Genomic DNA, 27488 nt, shown 5'->3' with positions numbered 1-27488 from the left:
GGGCGGGGGGGGCGGGGGCGCCGGCGGGGGCGGGGCGCGGAGGGGGCCGGCTGCCCCGGAAGCACCTCCCCGCAGCCCCCTCCCCTCGCCCGGCCCGCAGCCCCCGGCCGGCGGCCCCCACCTCCTCGGCCGGGCAGGCGGTGACAGGCCCGCAGCGGACCCCGGAGGCCTGGCGGAGCCGCGGCCGGGCCCGCACCCGGAGCGGCGGGAGGGGCGGGGAGCGGCGGCCGCGCCGGGCACCTCCCGCCCCGCCCTCGGCGCCCCCGCCCCTCCAGGAAGGGGAGGAGGCGAGGGGAGCCCGCCGCGGAGGCCCAGCGAGCCCCCGGCCCGGCCCGGCGACCGGGGACCCCGGCACCTGAGGTGGACGCCCCCGGGACGGACCTGCGTGCGGAGCCGGGCGAGAAGGTAAGCGGGCGGCCGGGGGCCGGGGAGGGGCAGGACCGCTGGGGGCTTGGCCGCGCGGGGCCGGCTCCCCGCCGCCTCCGAGTGCGTGACGCCCCGGGGACCTCCCCCGGCCGCTCGCCCTGCCTGCCTCCGGCGCGGCGCCGCGGTCCCGGGCTCTGCCTGTCCGGCGCTCCCGGCTATTCATTGCGCGGCGCTCCGCGCTGTCCGCCCGTCACCCTCGCTGTCTCTGACTGCTCGCTTTCTGCTTCCTTCTCCTTCTCTGACTCGGGTCCTTGCAGCCGAGCATGCTGTCCGGTGAGCCCCCTGCTCTCGTGCTCCGCTGGGGCCCGCAGCCCCCGGCTCCTTGGCTTGTGCCCGTCTCCCTGCTGTCTGTGTGCACGGGTCCCTGCTCACTCGGGTCCGCTCGCTCCGGGCGCACCGCTGGACCCACCCCCTTTCCGCGGTGTACTTGGTTTCTCTTGGAAGCATCGTTTTCATCAAGGTTCTGGATAGAACGAGGACCCCTGGGCGTCTGCTCTCCCTGTCCTGATGACTACCGCGTCTTTGGCACGGTCTTCCCTGAACCATCCCCGTCTCCCGTCCCCCTGCCTATGTCCCATCCGTTCTTCGTGAGAAGAGTTTCGTGCTTAGGGATACTTCCACCAACTCTCGACCCAATACCAAGTCCACCTCAATGCCCCTTTCTAGCTCCCTTCGGTAGGTCTGTGCGCCTATCCAACCCAGGTACACCTACAGGCTACCTTTTAACGATGACTGTGGCTTAGCTACTCTGGGGACATCTGTGGATCAGCTGCTCACTCTCTTCCAGTTTAATTTTGAAAATTTTAATTCCTGGTGCTGCCCAAACTGTTTGTTGTCTTCATTTTTTTTTTTTTTTTGTATTTAATCTTGTAATCATACTATTGATCACAAATGAATACATTTATGTGCCCGGGATCCAGGAATCCTGGTTCTGATGGCAGTTTTCTTTGATTTTATTGAGACTTTTAAGCTGGTCCCTTTACAGCTCTATTTCTGTTTCACAATCCAAAAACAAAACAAAAATTATTCATAAGAATTCAGTTTTGGGGGAGACAAGGGGGTCATACAGTTTGTAAGTATTTTCACATGTGAATGTGGACATTATGGTCTCTATACCTAGTAAAGGGGTCTCGTGTCTCTGAGTCCAGTGAACTAAATCCAGTAATCTATAAAACTATGCCGTGCTGCCTCTAATCCTTACCCACTTTTTTTCTTCACATGCTGATAATGAGGATTCATGGGTCTGTATCTGTTTAGTGCTTTGATATTTTGGCAAAAGATGTGGGGAGAAGGTAGACTAGTTGAAGCTGATGTGATTTTTCCTGTGTACTTTTCGGGTTATACACGTTTGCAGTGACATTTTCTAGTCCTAAATGAAACTTAAGATTTGGGGGGATAATGGTGTGATCGGATGATACTGGGAATGATGATAAGAAATATCCTCAGCTTTATTGCCAAGGCCAGTTTGATTTTCTTTACTTTGCTTGTTTGTTTGTTTTGGATGCAATCTTAAGACCAATGCGTTCACCCTAATAAAACTGTTGACAACCCTTAGCAGAAATTCTGGTTTGATGTTTATATTCTTAAGCCAAATAGTATTTTGGTGACCTGATATTTCTAGTGGCCCAGTGCCTCAAAAGTAGAGAAAATAGTGGGTAGCATAACAAAAGAGAAAAACAAAAGAATGAGTAAAAAACCTTACTGTCATTTAGTGCTGCTTTGGAAGAATATTTCTTCTCATCTCTTGTTTCTTTGCTTGGTTCTTGGCAATGTTTTCATATGTGTCTTTTTGCAAATTTAAGTATAGTCCCCAGTGGGTAAATTCTGACACGTTAGTAGACGAAAAAGTTGCATCTTACTTTCTTGAGGATTTTCATTGTGTATATTTCTATGTTTCATACTCTGGAGTCATTTCTTAAAATGGTATATTACGATCAGTATGAAGCCTTCTTTGCAGTGAGGCAACAGGTATAAGGAGGGAAAGCAACATGCCCGAGGTGTTATTAGTAGCCTGAGCTGGAACCAGGCAGCTATTTGGGCTATGTGGGCTGCAGGTGAGCTCTTCTGCCTCCTAGTTTTATGACCTTCCATGACCCAGTGAATGTGTTTGTATCTTAAGGTCCTCCTCCATAAAATGAGGATAATGAGTACTCACTATCATAGTGAGAGACACTGCCTTAATCACAGCTTGGTTTGAAGAAGCATGTATTAGTGTAAAGACTTGATACTTACTAGGACAATTTCTTTAACCTCAGAAAACCTCATTTTCAAAATTGTAAAATCAGGATAATAGTGTTTACCTTACAGCACTGCTATGAGAGATAAAATATAGGTGAAGTGCCTAGCTCAGTGAAAGGAGGCAACTAGTGGCTCACCAGTAAATGGTGACTCATTCGGATGATAAGAATGCAGATGGAGACAAAAATAAAATAACCAAAAATTTTAAGTGGGAAGATTTTAAACTGTTAGAACGTGCTGTGGGAATATAAGGTGGCTTTGGTATTGTAAGGTGCCATCTCACATTCTGGCCATTTTATTTAATGACACCCATGAGGGAATATGTAAAGGTTGTTTCTTCTGAAACTGCATAGCTTCAAAAGATGGCAGCATGGGGAAGACACGGTTGCAAGAGTGTATTGAAGATTTGGGAGTTCGAAGATGAGAAATCATGGCTTATGGAAGAGGAGGAAGATTTGTAGATAACTTACGGATTTTCCTATGTTCTTGAATAATAACATGAAATAACAGCTTGGGATCAAGGTATAAATTTTAACCTTTTGCTGCTTCCATCTAGGTCTTGAGTCAGAGCACCAGCCTTGGGGACCCTGGACCACCACTATCATGGAGACTGAGAGCGAGCAGAACTCCAACTCCACCAATGGGAGTTCCAGCTCAGCGGGCAGCTCTCGGCCCCAGATAGCTCAAATGTCACTCTATGAACGACAAGCAGTGCAGGTGAGGCTCGCTTGGCTTTGAGGGACCGTGGTCTGTGAGTCTTGACTTGTATAGGCAGTAATGCTGGAAAACAATTGTGCTCAGTTCTTTTTCAATAAACTGGGGAGTGCTGGGTTGGATGATGACTAAGGTCTCTTCTAGTTCTGAGACTCTTAGGAGTTTATAGAGGTTTAGGCAAGCAAACAGGGAAATCCAGTCTTTCAAATAAGGATTTACAAAATAACTTTCAGTCCATGTAGCTAGATTCTGACTAACCCTTTCTCATCCTGGATTGCCAGGTTTTTAATCTTTGCCCATTCTTGTAAATCCCCTTGAGTAATAGAAGTATCATGGAACTCTTTAGAGACTTATTATTAAACAAATAGCAAATTCCATGATTTTATTAATTCTGGTAGGGAATGAGGTCTTTTAGCAAATATTTTGGTTACTAGAATAACTATACATATTATGCAAATAGTTCTAATTATTAAAGAATAAGAATACAGAAAAGTCCAGTTAGCATTAAAACCAAAATACTAGTTTCGTTTTATAAACATGTATTAGCATTGTACTTTAGATGTGTGAAAATGCCAATTAGTGGAATTGGTTGAAAATTTTACCTGATGAAATCTTTTAGAAGCCACTATTTATTTTTTCATTATTTCCAACTCATTAGGGCTGTATTATCTTTACTGTATACCTAAAATATACTTGTACATTTTCTCCTTTTATTATTATTACTATTTTTGAGATAAGGTCTAACTCTGTTACCCAGGCTGGAGTGCAGTGGTGCTATCAGGGCTCACTGCAGCCTCAAACTCCCAGACCCAGGAGATTCTCCCATCTTATCCTCCTCACTAGCTGGGATGATAGGCACACACCACCATGCCCAGCTTTTTTTCTTATTGTCTTTACATTAATCGACATCTCGTTTATTTTCAAACTATCTAGTCTTTGCTATGGCATGTATTTCCAGCTCCCAGTTGGAGAAATAAGAGTTTGTGTAAATTGTACTGCTTTACTTTTCTTACATATGAGAATAAACCATAGAATTACAGTCATGCCTCAGTTAATGACAGGAATCCATTCTGAGAAATGTATTCTTAGGTGAAATGTATTCTTAGGTGATACGTAGTTGTGTGACTGTCATAGAGTGTACTTACAGAAACCCAGATTACATAACTTAGTGTATACCTAGGTTATATAGTATAGCCTATTGCTCTGACCACTCTTGTATATGACTGTAATTGTTTCTTCCAGTCTTTAAAGGACTGTATAGACTTACTGAGGCAGAAGTATCTCTTTAGGCCAAGAGTTCAAGACCAGCCTGGGTAACACAGCAAGACCTCGTCTCTAAAAAAATGTTAAAAAATTAGCAGGACATGGTGGTGCACACCTGTAGTCCTAGCTACCTGGGAGGCTGAGGCAGTCAGGAGGATTGTGTTAGCCTAGGAGTTGGAGGTTACAGTGAACTATGATCATGCCACTGCACTCCAACCTGGTGATAGAGCAAGTTGACCTTGCTCTAAAAAAGTAAAGGAAAATAAGCTGTTGACAACTTAGCCCAGTCTCCCATCTTTTCTGGTTTCTGTCCTTCCCATGGCCACCTTTCACACAAATACAGTGATTTACATAGACTAGGAGCTAGGAGTGGTCGATTCTGAATGTTTTATCCTCTCTCTTTTCCTAGGCTCTACAGGCACTGCAGCGGCAGCCCAATGCAGCTCAGTATTTCCACCAGTTCATGCTCCAGCAGCAGCTCAGTAATGCCCAGCTGCATAGCCTGGCTGCCGTCCAGCAGGTGAGAGGTCAGCAGCCAGCTGGCCCGAGAGGGAGGGGACAGGCACTGCAGGTGGGTAGGGAAGATTTTTTTGGGCATATTGCATCCTATACTAAGCCAGGCTGTGGACAGTCTCCTCTGCCTTCTGTCCTGTGGGAGGATGGATGCGTCTTAGCTTCTGGGGTTGCAGTAAGAAGTATAGAATCACTTTTTAGATATAGAGTGGCTGTGTTCTAGACCTGCACTGTCTAATATGTTAGCCACTAGCTGCATACTGCCACTGAGTGCTTGAAATGTGGCTAGTCTAAATGGAGATGTTTTATAAGATTTTAGAGTTAGACTACTAAGTACAAAAAAGGTAAAATATCAGTAATATAAAAATATTAATTACATGTGAAGTGATATTTTATATTGGGTTAAATAAAGTAAATTATAAAAGTTAACTTTTCCTGTTTTACTTCTTAAAAATTTGCATAGTAGAAAATTACATATGTGGTTCACATTATATTTATATTGGATGCCTTGGGACTAGACTTTTATTGACTCATGATACGACCTGACCAAAAGATCTTTTTCCAGCTGGGCGTGGTGGCTCACGCGTGTAATCCCAGCACTTTTGGAGGCCAAGGCAGGTGGATCACTTGAGGTCAGGAGTTTGAGACCAGCCTGGCCAATATGGTGAAACCCCATCTCTACCAAAAATACAAAAATTAGCTGGACGTGGTGGTGTATGCCTGTAATCCCAGCTACTCCAGAGGCAGGAGAATCACTTGAACCTGGGACGCGGGTTGCAGTGAGCTGAGATCATGCCACTGTACTCCAGCCTGGGTGAAAGAGCAAGACTCCCATCTCAAAAAAAAAAAAAAAAAAAAAAAAAAATCTTTTTCTACCTAAAAGAGAGTGGGAGCAGGACAGGTTGCCTCTCTGCCCCAGAAGAGTTATGTGGGGCTAACTAGTTAGCATATGTGGTAATGTGAGGACTGTTGGCCTAGTGAATATACTTTTTTTTAACCCTAGAGTGGAATCTCTCTGTTCATAATGTGAAATCTCTGTTTCATGCTTGTGATATATCACTAGAAGACTTACGGGCTTTTTCCTTCACTGTCTTTACTATTTCTTGTTTCCTTTCCCTTTAATAGGCTACAATTGCTGCCAGCCGGCAGGCCAGCTCCCCAAACACCAGCACCACACAGCAGCAGACTACCACTACCCAGGCCTCAGTGAGTACTGCCTCTCCCACTGAGAGGCTTCTCTGCCTGGGTCTTTGTCTCTGGGTTAAAGTACTTTGTGCTGCTGATCTGAGTGTTTTTTGAGCCATCAATGGTTACTGCTCTAAGTAGAGAATATTAGTACAAGGGAAAGTAACCAACATTAATCTATATTGGAGTCTCTAAAGAGGAAGTCTAAGGAAGAAAGAAAAGCAAATCCTGGGGAAGAAGAGGAGATAACAAAATAAAGGGACTAATTCCTGGACTCTTCAATGAGAGAAGTAAAATCTGTTCTGTTTCAATATTTTGTCTTCTTAACCGTTAACACTAGTGGTTAGAGACTGTTGGGTTTTTTCACTTCGGTAATACCCTACAGTAGCCAGGATGACAGTTTCAGATAGGAAGACATTATTCATTTCCCCTGACTCCCTCAAAGTGAAAAATTCTGCTCTTGACTGTATGACTCTGAATTTGTCAGTCATGTACATTTCCTTTTACTTTTCCTAAATCCTTAGTCCTGGTTCCTTTCTATACCACACAGATCAATCTGGCCACCACATCGGCCGCCCAGCTCATCAGCCGATCCCAGAGTGTGAGCTCTCCCAGTGCTACCACCTTGACCCAATCTGTGCTACTGGGGAACACCACCTCCCCACCCCTCAACCAGTCTCAGGCCCAGATGTATCTACGGGTAAGCCACAGATGCAGTCACCATTGTCCCAGGGACATAATTGTCTGACCCTGGCAAAGACTTGAGTGAAAGCCATTTTTTTTTTTTTTTTTTGAGACAGAGTTTCGCTCTGTCACCCAGGCTGGAGTGCAGTGGTGCGATCTCGCTCACTGCAGCCCCGTCTCCCGGGTTCCAGTGATTCTCCTGCCTCAGCTTCCCAGGTAGCTGGGATTACAGGCATGTGCCACTACACCCAGCTAATTTTTGTATTTTTAGTAGATACGGGGTTTCACCATGTGGGCCAGGCTGGTCTTGAACTCCTGACCTCAAGTGATCTGCCCACCTCAGCCTCCCAAAATGCTAGGATACAGGCATGAGCCACCGCGCCCAGCCAAAAGTCATTTTTTAAACCATGATTACCCAGATGTCTTGAGACAAGCTGGGATCTGCTTCCCATACTTTACTTACCCTAGAAGTGATGCTCCATGTTCACAGGTAGCCTGTAGATTAAATTAAAATCTTATGCTAGAAAATGTTGGCCTAACATCTGACTAAATTAGTGTTAGATATAATCTACCTTTAAAACCATGGCTCAGGTATACAAATTCTGTGTCATCTTACCTACTTACTATATATAAGTACTTGTTCTAAAATCCTAATTTTCTCTACTTCTTTGATATGTGACTCTTTAACATCAATCTGTAGCTTTCTAGGTTTTTTTCTGGATGATTCATCGCATGTGGAGAGTATGAGGCTCCTGGGTTGGTGTGGAATGGGCGGGGCACAGCTGTTTAATATCTTCTGTTTATTTTGTCTTGTGGTCCTTCCTTTCCATCTCTTCTGTCGCTTCTTTCCTTCTTGTCTTCTTTGCTCTTTCTCTTCCTCTCCTTGCCAGCCACAGCTGGGAAACCTATTGCAGGTAAACCGAACCCTGGGTCGGAATGTCCCTCTGGCCTCCCAGCTCATCCTGATGCCTAATGGTGCAGTGGCTGCAGTCCAACAGGAGGTGCCGTCTGCTCAGTCTCCTGGAGTTCATGCAGATGCAGATCAGGTTTGTGGTAGCCACTTTACCTGTGGGTGGGCACTGGGCAGGATGAAGAGAATGACCATCGACCTGGGTCCGCCCTTCTGCCCCATTACACTTTTCAGAATTCTTAATTTTGTGTGTGTTTTTTTTTTTTTACTTCCTTTGTCACCATAGCACTTGAATCCCATATAACCTCTGAGTTAATTTGAGTTAGACAAGGAGATTTACCGAAATTAGTCCTGTGGATCTGGGACACCTTAGTTTCAAGATAGGGTCAATTTTCTCACCATCCTTCTAGTCCTCTGTGAGTCAGTTTTATTTGGAGAGTGCTTTTTCATTTCTTTTTTGTTTTGCTCTGTTTTTGAGACAGAGTTTCACTCTTGTTGCCCAGGCTGGAGTACAATGGCATGATTTTGGCTTACTGCAACCTCTACCTCCCGGGTTTAAGTGATTCTTCTGCCTCTGCTTCCTGAGTAGCTGGGAGGGATTACAGGCGCGCACCACCATACCCGACTAATTTTGTGTTTTTAGTAGAGATGGGGTTTCTCCATATTGATCAGGCTGGTCATGAACTCCCAACCTCAGGTGATCTGCCCACCTCGTTCTCCCAAAGTGCTGGGATTACAGGTGTGAGCCACCATGCTCGACTATTCAGAGAGTCTTAATTCTCTCACAGTACTGTCAGAAGAGAAGAGATTGTTGAGGGAATTCTTCTGTTAGTTAGATGTGAAGCTGACCTGGCTGAATTACTGGAGGAATGTTTGGTTGCTTCTGTTTGTGAGTTACTCTAGTTCTCAACTTGTAGTCTCCACTTCCTGTTTGCTTTTCTTCGCATAAAAGTCTTCCTCACCATTACTTCCCGTGATTTATTCCCAAAATACATGTATTTTTGAGCCTGAATTTTTAGCTTCCTATGGATGGGACACAACCTAGGATCTTAAAATAATTATTTCATCCCTTTAGTTTATCAGTAAGTTGGTAAAACGGCCCTCCCTGTTTGTGGGTTCCGTACCTGCAGGTTGTACATCTGTGGCTTCCACATCTGCAGAGTCAACCAACTGCAGATTGAAAATATTTGGGGAAAAAAAAATAATACAAGAATAAAAAATAATACAAGTAAAAACACAGCAGAGTAGAACTATTTACATGGTACTTACATTGTATTAGATTTCATAAGTAATTAAGAAATTATTTAAGGCTGGGCGCGGTGGCTCAAGCCTGTAATCCCAGCACTTTGGGAGGCCGAGGCGGGTGGATCATGAGGTTGAGAGATCGAGACCATCCTGGTCAACATGGTGAAACCCCGTCTCTACTAAAAATACAAAAAATTAGCTGGGCATGGTGGCACGTGCCTGTAATCCCAGCTACTCAGGAGGCTGAGGCAGGAGAATTGCCTGAACCCGGGAGGCGGAGGTTGCGGTGAGCCGAGATCGCGCCATTGCACTCCAGCCTGGGTAACAAGAGCAAAACTCCATCTCAAAAAAAAAAAAAAAAAGAGATTATTTAAAGCATACAGAAAAATGTACTGTGTGTACAGATTATAGCAAATACTACTCTGTTTTATAAAATGGACTTGAATATGTGCAGATTTTAATGTCCATGGGCCTGGAACTAATCCCCTGTGGATACCAAGGAATAACCGTATTAGAAATTCTACAGGATTGGCTGAGCGTGGTGGATCACACCTATAATCCCAGCTCTTTGGGAGTTTGAGGCAGGCAGATCATGAGGTCAGGAGATTGAGACCATCCTGGCTGACATGGTGAAAACCCGTCTCTACTAAAAATAAAAAAATTACCCGGGCGTGGTGGCGTGTGCCTGTAGTCCCGGCTACTTGGGAGGCTGAGGCAGGAGAATTGCTTGAACCCGGGAGGTGGATCACGACATTGCTTTCCAGTCTGGTAACAGAGCGAGACTGTGTCTCAAAAAAAAAAAAAAAAGAAATTTTGCAGGAATGAAAAAGAAATGTGAGTCGGGTCTTTAAAGAGCTTAGAGAATGAAAGTGCTAAGCCAGGCAGGGTGTGGTGGCTCACTCTTATAATCTCAACACTTTGGGAGGCCAAGGTGGGGTGGATCACCTGAGGTCAGGAGTTTGGGACCAGCCTGACCAATACGGTGAAACCCCATCTCTACCAAAAACACAAAAATTAGCCAGGCATGGTAGTGTGCGCCTGTAGTCCCAGCTACTCGGAGGTTGAGACAGAAGAATTGCTTGCATTCGGGAGGCGGAGGTTACAGTGAGCCGAGATCATGCCACTGCACTCTAGCCTGGGTGACAGAATGAAAAAGAAAGAACAAAAAAAAAGAGTGCTAAACTAAATGGTACTAACTTTGAGTGACATATGAGTTTGGAAAAGAGTTGGTTCATTACTTTGCAATGCCTTATTGGGATACTTGAGCAGAGTCTTGAAGGATGACTGGATTTGATTTGGAGTGAGAAGAAGACTGAGGAGAGAACAGCAATTGTTAAGAGTATAGTCACATATTTAAGTATAAGTATGTGTGGTGGGCGTTGGAGATGAAGGGATACATTACATAGTATCAACAGGCCTGATGATAGAAGAGGGGTCGTTGCTAGTGTGGGGCATAAAAACCAAGTAAAGAAGGTTGTAGTTAATTTTATAGGTTGCAGGGACCATTGCTAGCTATTGAACAGCAGATTAACGGGATGTGGAAAGTACTTAGAAAGAACTATAGAACTACAGGAGAATAACTGTTCTAACAGTTTCTGAAGAAGATAAGTCAGAGAACGTGCTAAAAAACTCTTGGGGTCATCTAGCTATAAGGCAAGACTTTATTTTAGACTATGGTGGTACCAGTGGTAGCCAAGAATGAGGTCGGTCCCATTTCTGTATCTGGTTCTTTGATTTATCCATCTATTCATTCGTTAGATATTTGAGTGTCAATATGTGGAAGAACAGAGGGCAGTAGTTAAAAATATGCATTTGATGTTTGGGTCAGATTCCAGTTCCACTACGTACCGTGTGAGCTTGTGCAAATGATCTGACATCTTTCTGTTAGCATTTTTTTAAATCTGTAAAGTAGGTATTGTGTGTTGCGAGGACTAAATGAGTTGCTGTGTTTAACTGCTTGAAGAGTGCCTGGACGCAATGAGTGTTTAGGAGTAACTACTATTACTCATACATCAAACATTTCTTCGTCTTGGATGCCCAAGAAAGTCACGATGACTACATTTATGGAGATCATAGACCATTGAAACATCAGACATTTAACTAATAATCACCTGAATGCGGAAATAATTGAGAAAGTACTGCGTACTCTGAGAATCTAGAAAGGGACCTAATTTAGCTTTGGCATGGGGTATAGCAGTCAAGGAGGTGACATTTAACTTGGGGTCTGTAGAAGTTAGCCAAATAAGGATGTGGAAGGAGAGTGCTGGAGGAAGGAGAGGATTGTGTCCAAAGGCCCTGAGGAGGGAAGGAACTTGATTCATTTGAGGAATTAAAAGTCTTATACTCGACTGGGTGGTGGTTCACACCTGTAATCCCAGCACTTTGGGAAGCCAAGGCAGGCGGATCACAAGGTCAGGAGATCGAGACCATCCTGGCCAACATGGTGAAACTCTGTCCCTATTAAAAATGCAAAAACTAGCTGGGCTACGTGGTGGTAGCCTGTAATCCCAGCTATTCGGGAGGCTGATGCAGGAGAATCACTTGAAGCCGGGAGGTGGAGGTTGCAGTGAGCCAAGATTGCGCCACTGCACTCCAGCCAGGCAACAGAGCGAGACTCTGTCTCAATAAAAAAAAAAAAAAAAAAAAAAAAAAAAAGTCTTGTATTCCTGAAGTTTGGCAAAGTGGGGCTAAACAGGTAGCAGGAACCTTACTTTGCAGGGCCTTGGGGGCTGTGTTAGAGATTCTGGGCTTTTTGCAAAAAGCAATTTGAAGCTGTAGAAGGATTTTAAATATGGAAGTATCACGGAGAAATTTGAATGTATTTTTCTTTTGAGACGGAGTTTCACTCTTGTTACCCAGGCTGAGTGCAATGGCGCGATCTCGGCTCACCGCAACCTTCGCCTCCTGGGTTTAGGCAATTCTCCTGCCTCAGCCTCCTGAGTAGCTGGGATTACAGGCACGCGCCACCATGCCCAGCTAATTTTTTGTATTTTTAGTAGAGACGGGGTTTCACCATGTTGACCAGGATGGTCTCCATCTCTTGACCTCGTGATCCACCCACCTCGGCCTCCCAAAGTGCTGGGATTACAGGCGTGAGCCACCGCGCCCGGCCTGAATGTATTTTTCTTTTGTTTTGCTTTTTAAATGCCATGGTGATTTCCTCTATGGAGACTAAACAGATATGGTGTGAGTGCGACTGAAGGGAGAATAACTTCTAACAGTTAAAGGAAAGATGGTGTTTATGTTGGGAGGTAGCAATGGAGATGGACAGAAATGTAGAGATTTGAGGATAACTTAGAAGAATCACTGAAGAGGGTAAACTAACTTAGTAGATGTGGGTATTGAGGGAGATACCAGATGTGAGATCTGAGGTAGCAGTGGGGTGGCTGGCGGTGCTGTTTATGAGACGAAGAATGTAGAAGTGTGTTTAGAGTGATGTTCAGTTTTGGACATGCAGACTTAGAAGTGCCTGTGAGCCATCCCTGAGGAGATACTGAGACTACAGTTTTATTATGTGGTTCTTGAGCTCAGAGGAGAGGTCTGGGTTGCAGATAAACATTTGAGAGTAGTAGGCATATGGATGATAATTGAAATTCCTCATCTACTAAATTAGTTCACCGTCTTCAGTGTTTAAAATTGTATGGGGAGGCAGGGTGCTGTGGCTCATGCCTGTAATTTCAGCACTTTGGGAGGGCGAGGTGGGTGGATCACCTGAGGTCAGGAGTTTGAGGCCAACCTGGCCAACATAGTGAAACCCCATCTGTATTAAAAATACAAAAAAAATTAGCCAGGCATGGTGGTACGTGCCCATTGATCCAGCTATTCGGGAGGCTGAGGGAGGAGAATCACTTGAATCTGGGAGGTGGCAGTTGCAGTGAGCTGAGATTGCTCCACTGCATTCCAGCCTGGGTAACGGAGGAGACTCCATCTTAAAACCAAACAAAACAAAAGGGCTGGACGCAGTGGCTCATAGCTGTAATCCTAGCACTTTGGGAGGCCGAGGCAAGTCAGGAGTTTAAGACCATCCAGCCTGATCAACGTGGTGAAACCCTAACTCTACTAAAAATACAAAAATGAGCTGGGCGTGGTGGCTCATGCCTGTAATCTCAGCTACTTGGGAGGCTGGGCGGGAGAATTGCTTGAACCTGGAAGGCGGAGGTTGCAGTGAGTCGAGATCACATCATTTCGCTCCAGTCTGGGCGACAAGAGGGAAACTTCATCTTAAAAAAAAATTGCCTTGTGTGATAGTATGGATTGAAGAGAAGAACGTTTAATATGGGACCTTGAGGTAGGATGAACCCCTCCCTTTAGAAAAGCCATTGAAGATTGGTAGAGGGTAATGGGCTGACACAGGGGAATGAGGAAGAGCAGCAGATAGGAAAATCTGGACTGTGTAGTTTCATGATGGCAGGGGATCCAAACGTTGCAAGATGTGCATGTGTGCATGCATGCTTGTGTGTGTGGGCAGGGAACGTACTCTTTCTAATGTAGAGAAAGAAAGATGGTTTTATTAATACGGAGAGAGCTGTTAACAGTTGAGTTTGAGGGGTGGTGAATCCGAAGTAGTATGAGTTTGAGGGGTGTGAATGGCTTGTGGGAATGAATACCGTGACTATAAACAGCTATTGAGAGTTCAGCGGCACCAGGAAAGGAAGGTGGAACTGGAGAGGGGAATGGGCAGGTCATGCATGGTGATGGGGCAGCCAGTGGAGAGGGAGAGGTGGAAGACGAGGCAGTGGATATTGCATGCTTCTTGAGATGGCAGAAGGAGATAGGATACAGAGTACACAGAAGGATTGATTGCCTTTCGGTAGGAAGGAGAAGAGAAGGGAGAGAAAGGGGAAGGGATGGGTGTGTATGCAGATAAATGTATAGATTTGGTGGTAGAACTGATGAAGTAATGCTTATGTAATGGTTTTTGTTTTCTCTAAGAGGTGAAGAGTAGGAGAAGAAAGAGAAGGTAGTCTGAGGTATAGGGAGAGAGTGGGTAAGTTTGAAATAGCCATTATGGAAATTAAGCTGATGGAAAAAAACTAGATATTAATAATTGCCAGATAATATTATGTGCTCTAGCACCCAATTCTGATGATTCTTGTAAATATCTTTCAAAAGCCATCAATTCTTCTCTTCTTTACTGCTCCTGCCTGAATTCAGGTTTTCATTATTTTCACCTGGATTGCTAGGTTGTTTTTTTTTTTTTTTTTTGAGACAGAGTCTTGCTCTGTTGCTCAGGCTGGAGCTTACTGATGCGATCTTGGCTAATTGCAACTTCTACCTCCTGCGTTCAAGCAATTCTCATGGCTCAGCCTCCTGAGTAGCTGGATTACAGGCGTGTGCCACTATGTCGGCTAATTTTTTGTATTTTTAGTAGAAGACAGGGTTTCACCATGTTGCCCCTGCTGGTCTTGAACTCCTGAGCTCAGGTAGTCTGCCCACCTTGGCCTCCCTAAGTGCTAGGATTACAGGCATGAGCCATTGCACCCAGTCTGTTGTACTAGTTTTCTAAACGGTCTTCTTGACTTCAGTCTTACCTACTTGTAATTCTTTTCTGCATTACTATCAGGAAACTTTTACTAACTTCTTTTTTTTTTTTCTTTGAGGCAGAGTCTTGCTCTGTCGCTAAGCGCCAGGCTGGAGTGCAGTGGCGGAGTCTCGGCTCACTGCAGTCTTCGTCTCCTGGGTTCAGGCAATTCTCCTGCCTCAGCCTCCTGAGTAGCTGGGACTACAGGCGCATGCCACCACGCCCAGCTAATTTTTGTATTTTTTAGTAGGGACGGGGTTTCACCATGTTGGCCAGGATGGTCTTGATCTCTTGACCTTGTGATCTTCCCACCTTGGCTTCCCAAAGTGCTGGGATTACAGGTGTGAGCCACCGCACCTGGCCAACTTGTTTTTTTAAAATAAGAAAATATATGTTGTTAGTACTAATTTTTTAATTGTACTTCTGGTACACAGAATTTCATAAAATTACAATCTTTGGGTCATGACACTTTCTCACAGTTGGTCTCGTCATAGTCTTTTAAAATTCATTTAGTACTTTTTAATAATGTAATAAGCAGTATGCAGTTTCATCTGTTGCTTTCCCTTGCCCATAGTAATGAGCTTTCTGATTTCTAAATCTGTTCTTCCCTTGGGTCCTTTTTATATAGTTTTATTGCATCTCAATATTTCTATAAAAACCCTTTTTATTATAAAAAATTTTAAACATATACAAAAATAGAAAAAGAATGAATTCCTATGTACTTACCATCCAGCTTCAACAATTATCGACTCATGGCCGGTGCATTCAGGCCCTTCTCCACCCATGGAATATTTTGAAGCAAACCCCAGACACCATGTATATATTTTAATTACATTGAAATGTGTAAGGTGCTTGTGCTGTATGTGTGCTTCTGGAAAGTGCTTTCTTTCTTTTTTTTTTTTTTGGAGATGGAGTTTTGCTCTTGTTACCCAGGCTGGAGTGCAATGGTGCGATCTCGGCTCACCGCAACCTCCGCCTCCTGGGTTCAGGCAATTCTCCTGCCTCAGCCTCCTGAGTAGCTGGGATTACAGGCATGTGCCACCATGCCCAGCTAATATTTTGTATTTTTAGTAGAGACGGGGTTTTACCTTGTTGACCAGGTTGGTCTCGATCTCTTGACCTCGTGATCCACCCGCTTCGGCCTCCCATAGTGCTGGGATTATAGGTGTGAGCCACTGTGCCCGGCCATGATTAATAACCTTTATTGGCTTCTTATAATCAGTTAAGCAGACATCATTCTTCCCTTTTATCCATATTTTTGAGTACTGACGTGCTGGAACTGTGCTAGGTACTTGGAATATAATGATGAATAAGACAGATAAACTTGCTGTTCCCACAATAAAGTTCAGATTCCTTATTTCAGCACACCAGGGCCTTGATGGCCCAACACCTTCCTACCTCCCTAGCCACAACCTACCTTCCAAAGTTCATTTCTTTCCATTCCTGATAACTGACCCAAACATAATGAAGTATTTATAATTTCGAAAAATGTTCACAGCCTTTTTAGAAATTATACATGTTTTTTTATAATATTTAAAAATAATATCCTTTTTTTTTCCCCCAGTCAGGGTCTCACTCGGTTACCCAGACTGGAGTGCAGTGGCAGGACCTCAGCTCACTGCAGTCTCTGCCTCCCAGGCTCAAGTGATCCTTTCACCTTGGCCTCCCTGGTAGCTGGGACTACAGGTGTTTGCCATCATGCCTGGCTAATTTTCTGTGTTTTTTGTAGAGGCAGTGTTGCTGGTCTCGAACTCCCGCGCTCAAGCAATCATCTACTTTGGCCTCTCAAAGTGCTGGGATTACAGGCGTGAGCCATCGTGCCTGGCCTAAATAATACTCCTTTTTTGGTTCTGGTCTTGCAAATGCTGTTACCAATATCTTTTTTTGTTTGTTTTTTTGTTTTTTTGTTTTTTTTTTTGAGACGGAGTTTCGCTCTTGTTACCCAGGCTGGAGTGCAATGGCGCGATCTCGGCTCACTGCAACCTCCGCCTCCTGGGTTCAGGCAATTCTCCTGCCTCAGCCTCCTGAGTAGCTGGGATTACAGGCACGCGCCACCATGCCCAGCTAAGTTTTTTTTTTTTTTTGTATTTTTAGTAGAGACGGGGTTTCACCACGTTGACCAGGATGGTCTCGATCTCTTGACCTCGTGATCCACCCGCCTCAGCCTCCCAAAGTGCTGGGATTACAGGCTTGAGCCACCGCGCCCAGCTTATTACCAATTATCTTTAAACCCCCACCTTCACCATTACCTACTAAGGGTCAGATCAATTTCACTTGTTTTAGGAAGCCCTTCCTTGATCTCCCCAGTCTTAGTTCTTCCTCCTCCTCTGTACTCCTATGGTACTGGGTGCATATCTACGCATATTACTGTATCATAATTGATCATTTTTTGGTCTTCTCTAGTAGAAAGTAATCATTGAGAGCAGACTGTGTGTTTCCTCTGCATTTCCAATATCCAGTGTAGTACCTGAAGCATAGTAGGTTTTTGGGAGGTGCTGAATGATTGAATGGAGAGGAGAGGGGTAACTGAAGAGATACTTTGAAGGAATAAATGACCACACTTGATGATAAACTTGCTAGTGAATGAAGGTGGCTGAAAAATCAGATATGGTTCCAGAGTTCCTCCCTAGGAGGTAGGAAGGCCTTAAAGTATGTTGTCAAGGCGGAGATTCAAGCTGAGGTAGTCTGTGGAATATGACACAATGGCTGTCTTGGCCGCTTTTGAATCTTTGACCTTCATGCCTCTAGTCCTCCTTTTCTCAGTCTGCTTTTTCCTGTCTTTCAGGTGCAGAACTTGGCAGTAAGGAATCAACAGGCCTCAGCCCAAGGACCTCAAATGCAAGGCTCCACTCAGAAGGCCATTCCTCCAGGAGCCTCCCCTGTCTCTAGCCTCTCCCAGGCCTCTAGCCAGGCCCTAGCTGTGGCACAGGCTTCCTCTGGGGCCTCAAGCCAATCCCTCAACCTTAGTCAAGCTGGTGGAGGCAGTGGGAATAGCATCCCAGGGTCCATGGGTCCAGGTGGAGGTGGGCAGGCACATGGTGGCTTGGGTCAGTTGCCTTCCTCAGGAATGGGTGGTGGGAGCTGTTCCAGGAAGGGCACAGGAGTGGTGCAGCCCTTGCCTGCAGCCCAGACAGTGACTGTGAGCCAGGGCAGCCAGACAGAGGCAGAAAGTGCAGCAGCCAAGAAGGCAGAAGCAGATGGTGGCGGTCAGCAGAACGTGGGCATGAACCTGACACGGACAGCCACACCTGCGCCCAGCCAGACACTTATTAGCTCAGGTAAATTGTCACTCATAATGTCATTATTCTCTCAGAATTCATGTGAAATTTTCAGAGTGTATTCTTTGCCTTCCCCCTGCCCATTTCTGTTAGCCCCTAAATAGTGGAAGGAATGGGACATATCAGCCGTGAACATACTAGTTCAGGGTCGGGAGGACAAGTGACAGAAACAGGTCTTGTCTGTTTCTACCAGGCAGTAGTCTGCTTCCAAGTTGCCGTGTCCACTATCTTAGGCCATGAGTTCTTCAGTTTACCACTGCGTATTCATTCATTCTATCTTAATGGATCGCCTCCTGTGTTCTAGGAATTACTAGGGATACGTTTTTGAAAAGCAGATTCCCTGTCTTCGTGTAACTTAACATTTACTATAAGAGATGAATTCTCTCCTCATTGTTTAATGTGGTTACTTGGTCCACTGTAGAGCAGATACAGTACAAATGCCTTAGAGCACTTAAGACTACTAGACAAAGAGGCAGGGTGCAGTGGCTCACGCCTGTAATCCCAGCACTTTGGGTGGCCGAGGTGGGTGGATCACTTGAGGTCAGAGTTCGAGACCAGCCTGGCCATCATGGTGAAACCCTGTCTCTACTAAAAATACAAAAATTAGCTGGGTGTGGTGGTGCATGCCTGTAGTCTCAGCTACTTGGGAGGCTGAAGCAGGAGAAAGTTTGAACCCGGGAGGCAGAGGCTGTAGTGAGCCAGGATCACACCACTGCACTCTAGCCTGGGCAACAGGGCAAGACTCTCATAGTTTATACTTGCTTTCAGACTGTGGGTTAGATGTAGTTAGATGTGTATATCTTATTTGATAATGTTGATTTTTGCCTTTTTTTGTGTCTAGCACCTTAGTCGTTGATATATTTAGGTAATTTGCTCACAAAAAAATTGAGTTAATTAGTTATTACTATACTTGGTATTTACATACTGTAGCAATTCTATTTCTAAAGTCCTTTCTTATCACATGCTTTGATCTTTGGACAATCTGGTACAATATGGAGAAGCAGAGATTGTCAACCGCAGTTTACAATGGAGGAAACTGAGTTAGATCAGCGCTTACAGGTGCTGACTCTTAAGACTTCTTAGACGGTGATCTAAGCTGATGATTTGTAAAATCCAAGTCATTGATGGGAAGACGTTGGTATCTTTAACTCTGGCTGTCTGTTCTTTCAGTGCGTACTAAGTGCTTCTGCACTGTCAGGCCCTGGGCTGTGTTCCAGGGATGTGAAAATGAATAAAACATGGATTCAGTCTTTGAGAAATTCCAAGTCTAATGGAGGAGGGGCTAACCATTCTTCTTTGCTGAGTAGAGAGTAAAAGAATACAATATTTAAGTATGGCAAAGATAAGAGGCACAAGACATTGCTGAAGATCTTGAAATGATTGAGCAAGGGAGTTCTTTCTTTGAGGTCTTTAAGACTGGTGGCAGTTGGTAATGTCTGATTCAGTGGAAAGAGTATGGATGAAGTGATGTCCAAGTTTCATACTGGCTAAATTAGTTTTCACTGCATGATTCCAAATCTAGGTATATCTTGGAAAAATGATTTTACTTTGAATTTAGAATGGTTATTATTCTCTGCTCTTTTTTCTCTTTGTTCTATTCTGGGATTGTTGCTACAGCCACCTACACACAGATCCAGCCCCACTCACTGATTCAGCAACAGCAACAGATCCACCTCCAGCAGAAACAGGTGGTGATCCAGCAGCAGATTGCCATCCACCACCAGCAGCAGTTCCAGCACCGTCAGTCCCAGCTCCTTCACACAGCTACACACCTCCAGCTGGCCCAGCAGCAGCAACAGCAGCAGCAGCAGCAGCAGCAACAGCAGCAGCCGCCAGCCACAACCCTCACTGCCCCTCAGCCACCACAGGTCCCACCCACTCAGCAGGTCCCACCATCCCAGTCTCAGCAGCAAGCTCAAACCCTGGTGGTTCAGCCCATGCTTCAGTCTTCACCCTTGTCCCTTCCACCTGATGCAGCTCCTAAGCCACCGATTCCCATCCAGTCCAAACCACCTGTAGCACCTATCAAGCCACCTCAGTTAGGGGCTGCTAAGATGTCAGCTACCCAGCAGCCACCACCCCACATCCCTGTGCAAGTTGTAGGCACTCGACAGCCAGGTACAGCCCAGGCACAGGCTTTGGGATTGGCACAGCTGGCAGCTGCTGTACCCACTTCCCGGGGGATGCCGGGTACAGTGCAGTCTGGTCAGGCCCATTTGGCTTCCTCGCCGCCCTCATCCCAGGCTCCTGGTGCGCTGCAGGAGTGCCCTCCCACATTGGCCCCTGGGATGACCCTTGCTCCTGTGCAGGGGACAGCACATGTAGTAAAGGGTGGGGTTACCACCTCCTCACCTGTTGTAGCCCAGGTCCCTGCTGCCTTCTATATGCAGTCTGTGCACTTGCCGGTGAGTGATGTCTGATGGTTTTGAGGGCACTATTATGCATGAAAGTGGACCTGGGGCCGAGTGGAAATAGAGCTTAGTTTAATAGGGGAATAAAGAGTTAAGAGGGTTAATACTGGTATTTGTCTGCTGCTTCTGTAAGAGAGTGACATTATTGTACATAATACCTGAACTTTATACTCCTAAATGTGTTACTGATATTATTCTGGATTTTTGGATATGTAATACATTAGATCAAGATAGCCTTAACCAGATCCGTCTTTGAAAAAAATAGCAGTTCTTGGTTGGTCTGCATGAATACAGGGTCTCAAGACCTAGGTCAGGACTCAATCATGTTACATTTTCTTTTGTCCTGATGTAAAGTTACTAGGAATGACCAGGAATTTTAGTGTGCCGTGGGAAGTAGACAAATTGGGAAATCTGGAACCAAGAAAAGTTTCTTTGAAAGTATAGTAAGAATTGTGGTTCTTTATTATCCTTCATTTGTACATCTTTGTTTCCTTCACTATGTAGGGTAAACCCCAGACATTGGCTGTCAAACGCAAGGCTGACTCTGAGGAGGAGAGAGATGATGTTTCCACGTTGGGTTCAATGTTTCCTGCCAAGGCATCTCCAGTAGCAGAGAGCCCACAAGTCCTGGAGGACAAGAGCAGTCTTGGAGGTGAGTAACTGACTTCTAAAGTGCTGCGGGAGTGCACACAGTAGAGAAATATTCTGAGTGAGCTCAAAGATAAATCTGGTTGAGTAGAAAATGGGCCAGAAGTTGGTGGACAAATAAATAGATCCAGAAACAGGGAATTCAGAGTGAATTGCCAAGAGTGAACATTGATTATTGTGGAAGATCATGCTGGCTCAACGAATACATGGATCAATATGTCATCTCATGTCTGTTGCTTAATCTGTGTTTGTTTTCCAGAAAAACCTGAACCAGTGACTAATGTGAATGCTAATACCCCATGCAGTGAACTAGTAGCCTTGACCCCCGCCCCATCAGTACCACCTCCTACATTAGCCATGGTGTCTAGACAAATGGGTGACTCAAAACCCCCACAGGCCATCGTGAAGCCCCAGATTCTCACCCACATCATTGAAGGCTTTGTCATCCAGGAAGGAGCAGAACCTTTCCCGGTGGGTGAGGGCAGGGCCGTAATGTGGGACTCTGAAGTGGGGACTTAGTCTGATTGTTGTCTTTTCAAACTCTAGTAAAAATAAAAGGCACAGGCCGGGAGCAGTGGCTCATGCCTGTAATCCCAGCACTCTGGGTGGCTGAGGCAGGTGGATCCTGAGGTCAGGAGGAGTTCGAGACCAGCCTGACCAACATGGTGAAACCTTGTCTCTACTAAAAATACAAAATTTAGCTGGGCGTGGTGGTATGCGCCTGTAATCCCAGCTACTTGGAGGCTGAGCCATGAGAATCACTTGAACTCGGGAGGCAGAGGTTGCAGTGAGCTGACATCATGCCACTGCACTCCAGCCTGAGCAACAGTGAAACTCCATCTCAAAAAAAAAAAAAAAAAAGGCACATAACTATTTAATTAGAGAATGATTCAATTATGCTATTTAGTTAAAGAAGGAAAGGAAAAGGAAGAAAGTAATCTTTAAAACTATAATGTTTAGTTAGATAAACTAGTTTGTTTTATAATGAATAAAATTATAATAGAGACGTTAAGGAGCCTTCCTAGGGTTTGCAGAACCAGGACTAGAACTGAGGTGTCTTGACTCCTAGTGCATTCTCAGCACCGTAGGAAGGAAGAGGACAAAATAGGTAGCCAGTGTAGAATCCTGTTCTCCAATGGCTTATCTGGGGAAAAAAAAAAGCCAGTGACTTTTTTTTTCTTTTTTTTCCCATTTCCAAACATTCTGTAGAGACTAGTTGCTACCCTTGATTACCATATTGAAAGTGATTCTCTCTGAACCAGACTTGGTCATTAACTCAGAGATCCAAGTAAAGACGTAATATTGATTAGGGAATGTTGAGGAAAGCTGTAGAGTGGCAGAAAGGAATCAGGCTAACTTAACTCTTCACATTTTCTGGGACAGGTGGGTTGTTCTCAGTTACTAAAGGAGTCTGAAAAGCCACTACAGACTGGCCTTCCGACAGGGCTGACTGAGAATCAGTCAGGTGGCTCTTTGGGAGTGGACAGCCCATCTGCTGGTGAGTATTCATTTAGAGACCCATTTGGGGAAGGAGGCTCATGGAGATGTGTTTGAGGACTCAGTATAAAATAGTACTTACCTATTTGTTTAAAGTAGAAATAAGAGCATGGTGGCTCATGCCTGTAATCCCATCACTTTGGGAGGCTGAGGTGGGTGGATCACCTGAGGTCAGGAGTTCAAGACCAGCCTGGCCAACGTGGTAAAAAATGTTTCTGCTGAAACACAAAAATAAGCCTGGTATGGTGGCAGGCGCCTGTAGTCCCAGCTACTTGGGAGGCTGAGGCAGGAGAATCACTTGAACCTGGGAGGCAGAGGTTGCAGTGAGCTGATGGTGCCACTGCACTCCAGCCTGGGCAACAGAGCAAGACTCTGTCTCAAAAAAAAAGGAATAAAGTGAAGTCCATCTACACATAGAAACCGTATTATATATCAGAGTATGTAGAATCACAGAAAAGGAGTTACATAAGATAAAGGGGAATTTTATCCAGTGAAAGTAACCTTTGGAATTATTCTTTAAAGATGTATTTTTTGACCGCATGTGATGACTCTCACCTATAATCCCAACACTTTGGGAGGATTGCTTGCGCTCAGGAGTTTGAGACCAGCCTGAGCAACATAGCAAAACCTCGTCTCTACAAAAAAATATAAAAATTAGCTGGGTATTGTGGTGCGTGCCTGTAGTCCCAGCTACTTGGGAGGCCAAGGTGGGAGGATCGCTGGAGTCCTGCAGGTGGAGGTTGCAGTGAGCCACGATAGTGCCACAGCACTTCATTCAGGCCTGGGTGACCCTGAGAGAGACCCTGTCTCAAAAAAAAAAAAAAAAAAAAAAAAAAAAAAGGTTTTTTTTCCAAAAGATGATCTAAAATAGAACATTTATATCCTTAAACTCCAGTTCTCCTTATTGTGGATTTTATAATCTATCTTAAGGACTCTTATTTACGTTTTCCCCCTGCTTTTGGAAATCTTTGTCATAGAAGGATCTTGTATCTTTCTAGGCATTAATAATTAGTTCCTCTCTCCTACTCAGAGATGGAATCATACCTGCAATCTCAGACTGTGAATTACGATAAAATTAGTAAGACATCTAAAATGTAAACAGTTTGTCTTAAGGTTAGGAAGACTTCATAAAGTTCTCACGGGACAAGTCTTCATGGTTTTAGATTTTGAACTTTGTGTTTTAGGGATTCTCAACCTAGGTCATAAAGGTTTTTTGGAATAAACCCGGAGAATAATTTTAGAATCCAGCTGTGAGCCTAATGATTTCCTGAGGGGCAGCAGAAACCCGTGCTGACTGTCCAGCATGCCTTGTTTTTTAGAGTTAGATAAGAAGGCGAATCTCCTGAAGTGCGAGTACTGTGGGAAGTACGCCCCCGCCGAGCAGTTTCGCGGCTCTAAGAGGTTCTGCTCCATGACTTGCGCTAAGAGGTACTTTGGGCACCCTCCTTGCCCCCAGCACTGATGTCTCTGTCTAATGTTACACCCCTTCCCCAGGATCACCTCATAGCTGATATTTCATGTCTCCCTCCTTGCTTTTATTCCCTTCCCCAAATCAGCTTATAAACAGCAACTCACATTTAGAGCAGGGTAGTCTTCTGCAGCACCATTGACATCCTATATATGCCCTGTCCTGTAGGTACAATGTGAGCTGTAGCCATCAGTTCCGGCTGAAGAGGAAAAAAATGAAAGAGTTTCAAGAAGCCAACTATGCTCGAGTTCGCAGGCGTGGGCCCCGCCGCAGCTCCTCTGACATTGCCCGTGCCAAGATTCAGGGCAAGTGCCACCGGGTGAGCTGCTTGTTGCAGAGCCAGATGCCTTCAAACTGGGTCTTTTCTCTTTCCCTACAGGGCAATATGTTTGCCCAGGTAAGAGGATGTGAGATGAGAACTCTGGTTTCACATTGGTTGCATTACTCCAAATTCCAAGAGATTCTGACCCCTTTGTCTCCTCTTACCTAACTGCTGGTTCATGTATCCATTAATCCTTAGACTGTACTTGAGTAGAGAAGATCTAGATCCATTGTAGGTCATGGGGAGAATCAAGGAAGTGATTTCTATTTGAGAGACACTTGAGAGTAGATTCCGGGCATTTACAAATAAAGTGCTGCTTTTTTCACATAGTTTTTCCTCTACGCCCAACCCAGGGTGCTTAGCGAGGAGAGAGAAACCAACTTAGGACACGGTTGTTCCTGACCTCACTGGTCTGCTGTTTTCCCTGTAGGGTCAAGAGGACTCTAGCCGGGGTTCAGATAATTCCAGTTATGATGAAGCACTCTCTCCAACATCTCCTGGGCCTTTATCAGTAAGAGCTGGGCATGGAGAACGCGACCTGGGGAACCCCAATACAGCTCCACCTACACCGGAATTACATGGCATCAACCCTGTGTTCCTGTCTAGTAATCCCAGCCGCTGGAGTGTAGAAGAGGTGTATGAGTTTATTGCTTCTCTCCAAGGTACCGACCCTCTCTTCAACAGAACCCAGGTGGTTTTCTATGTCATCCCACAGGAGCGTTGATAAGAGGGAAAGTAATTGACTTTTAAGCAGTAGGAGTTTGAATGCTCATATAGAGGCTCTATTCCTGATAATTTATTCAAGTTGACTTCCTAATTTTTTTCTGGGTTGACATTATCTTCTATAGTGTCAGCAATTTTACAGTGTTTGATTCCTGTATCTTATGATGTAGCTGCATTTCTCACTAAATTTTTGGATAAAATATTTTTTATGTATAATTAACTGCAATACCACCAATGGAGAAAATTTTTCAGTGGAGCAGGGTATTAGAAACTGGCCGGGTGCGGTGGCTCACGCCTGTAATCCCAGCACTTTGGGAGGCCGAGGCGGGTGGATCACGAGGTCAAGAGATCGAGACCATTCTGGTCAACATGGTGAAACCCCGTCTCTACTAAAAATACAAAAAATTAGCTGGGCATGGTGGGGCGTGCCTGTAATCCCAGCTACTCAGGAGGCTGAGGCAGGAGAATTGCCTGAACCCAGGGGGCGGAGGTTGCGGTGAGCCGAGATCGCCCCACTGCACTCCAGCCTGGGTAACAAGAGCGAAACTCCGTCTCAAAAAAAAACAAACAAACAACTAAGTAGCCATTGTTGCCCCACTCTTCAAAGAGGGCTTGTTTGCTATTCTTTTTTTAAAAAACAGAGACAGGGTCTCCCTGTGTTGCCCAGGCTGGTCTTGAAGTCCTGGGCTCAAGAGACCTCTTGCCTTGGCCTCCCAAAGTGCTGGGATTATAGGCATGAGCCACTGCACTCAGCCTATATGCTATTCTTGACAAAGAGTTTTTTCCAGAAAAGAAAATCACCCTACCCTTCTTGTTATTTGTCTGAATTCTGGGCCCTTAAACAAAAATATCACAAATCTTTTTGCCAGTACAAAAGAAAACGTGTTTTTACTTTTGTCCTCTCGCTTTCCGGTCTGCAAGCTATTTGAGGTTATTTCTATGTTTAAACAATTTAGTTGCTTTTCCTTTCTTGGTCTCGGACCTTGGTTTTTGTTGTTTTGAGACAGTCTCACTCTGTTGCCCAGGCTGGAGTGCTGTGGCGTGAATTTTGGCACATTGCAACTTCTGCATCCCGGGCTCAAAACGATCCTCCTGCCTCAGCTTCCCAAATAGCTGAACTGTAGGCATGCATCACCATGCCCACCTAATTTTTATATGTTTTGTAGAGTCAAGGTTTTGCCATGTTGTCCAGGATGGTCTTGAATTCCTGGGCTCTCAAGAATCTGCCCATCCTGGTCTCCAAAAATGCCGGGATTACAGACATGAGCCTCTGCATCTGGCCATTTTTTAAAATAGCCAGTTGCTTTCTGATTTCATTTTGCCTTTAAAGCTTGCCATCCGACTGCGTATTACTGAGTGTTAGCACAGGTACTTTGGAGCTAATCAGTGCTAGGCCTGTTTCACCTCATTTCCCTCTGCCCATCATCTGGTGCTACCTCCATGTTCTCACCATTTCTTCTAGGCTGCCAAGAGATTGCAGAGGAATTTCGTTCCCAGGAGATTGATGGACAGGCCCTTTTATTACTTAAAGAAGAACATCTAATGAGTGCCATGAACATCAAGCTGGGCCCTGCCCTCAAGATCTGCGCCAAGATAAATGTCCTCAAGGAGACCTAAGGTGTCCCTCTTGCACAAACCAGCCTAAGGCAGACACTCCCCACTGTCCAGGTTATAACCTGGTACCAGCAGAGACTTTGCAGGGAAGATAAGAGCTGTTCCAATCATGTAACCTTTCGTAGGGGGTTATTGAGACAGGGAAGAAAAGCGCAAGAATTGGTTGCTGGTGCTACATGGCGGCAGCTTTGACATTTTCTCTGAGTTCTATTTTATTTTACAGTTCTCACCATGTCTACCTACCTTAATCCAGTCTTTATGAGAGGCAGTCTAGAGAACTAGGACTGCTCGGCCTCATCCTGGAGTGGAGCATTCAGCCCAGGTCTCAATTCTCCAAGAGGAGGATTACGTAGTATCTAAGGCAAGGAACTGGGTGGAATATAGGTTGCCTCCCCAATGGGAGAGGTAGGGTTTTCTAGCTTGTGCGGTACTCCCCCTCTTCCCTCTGGTTTGTCCCGGTACAGCTGTGGCTCAGAGCTTTCTCTTTGCTGTCACTGACTCCCTTATGATTGAAGATTTTGTCCTGCATCCATGGCAGGATCTCCAGCCAGTGTAGAGACTTGGTTGGCATCTTTCTTATGCAGGAACTGAAAGTATTTGACCGGGACACAGGTGGCTGTGGTCATTCTTCCTGCATCCCACTGTTCCCCTCCAACTTACGTGTTATTTTGTACCCTACTTATCAGTTCCAACTCTGCTCTGTCCTATGGCTTTATAAAACCAGAGTGTGTGGGGCTGAGATCAGGAGTATAGGTACCTGCCTTAGGCGCTATTCCTTATACAACAAAAATATTATTTTTTCTTCAGTAAAAGGATGAAAATTGGTCT

The 27488-nt window shown here is 45.1% G+C and overlaps 1 protein-coding gene across 6 annotated transcripts; it reads left to right on the top strand.

The window, feature by feature from the left end:
• Window positions 1-57: 57 nt before the first annotated feature.
• Window positions 58-27485, top strand: PHC1 (polyhomeotic homolog 1). 6 transcript variants are annotated; one of them, XM_039472489.2, is made up of 15 exons: window positions 58-405; window positions 3221-3381; window positions 5051-5161; window positions 6280-6360; window positions 6890-7039; window positions 7938-8069; window positions 17485-17977; window positions 19595-20382; window positions 20893-21040; window positions 21296-21507; window positions 22420-22534; window positions 23853-23961; window positions 24170-24320; window positions 24754-24985; window positions 26509-27485. In XM_039472489.2, exons 2-15 carry the CDS (start codon window positions 3268-3270, stop codon window positions 26661-26663), a joined length of 2991 nt encoding a protein of 996 aa, XP_039328423.1. In that variant the 5' UTR covers window positions 58-405; window positions 3221-3267; the 3' UTR covers window positions 26664-27485. The 6 variants fall into 6 exon arrangements, with proteins under 6 accessions (XP_039328423.1, XP_039328422.1, XP_010335698.1 ...); XM_039472488.2 differs by having other exon boundaries at window positions 7914-8069; XM_010337396.3 differs by lacking the exon at window positions 58-405 and adding an exon at window positions 425-1667.
• The last annotated feature ends 3 nt before the right edge of the window (window positions 27486-27488 follow it).

The sequence above is a fragment of the Saimiri boliviensis genome, chromosome 7 (assembly GCF_048565385.1).
Source record: "Saimiri boliviensis isolate mSaiBol1 chromosome 7, mSaiBol1.pri, whole genome shotgun sequence".
In the NCBI taxonomy this organism is placed as follows: Eukaryota; Metazoa; Chordata; class Mammalia; order Primates; family Cebidae; genus Saimiri; species Saimiri boliviensis.
The sequence above is the reverse complement of the archived record's forward strand: the minus strand, read 5'-3'. Positions and strand labels throughout refer to the sequence as shown.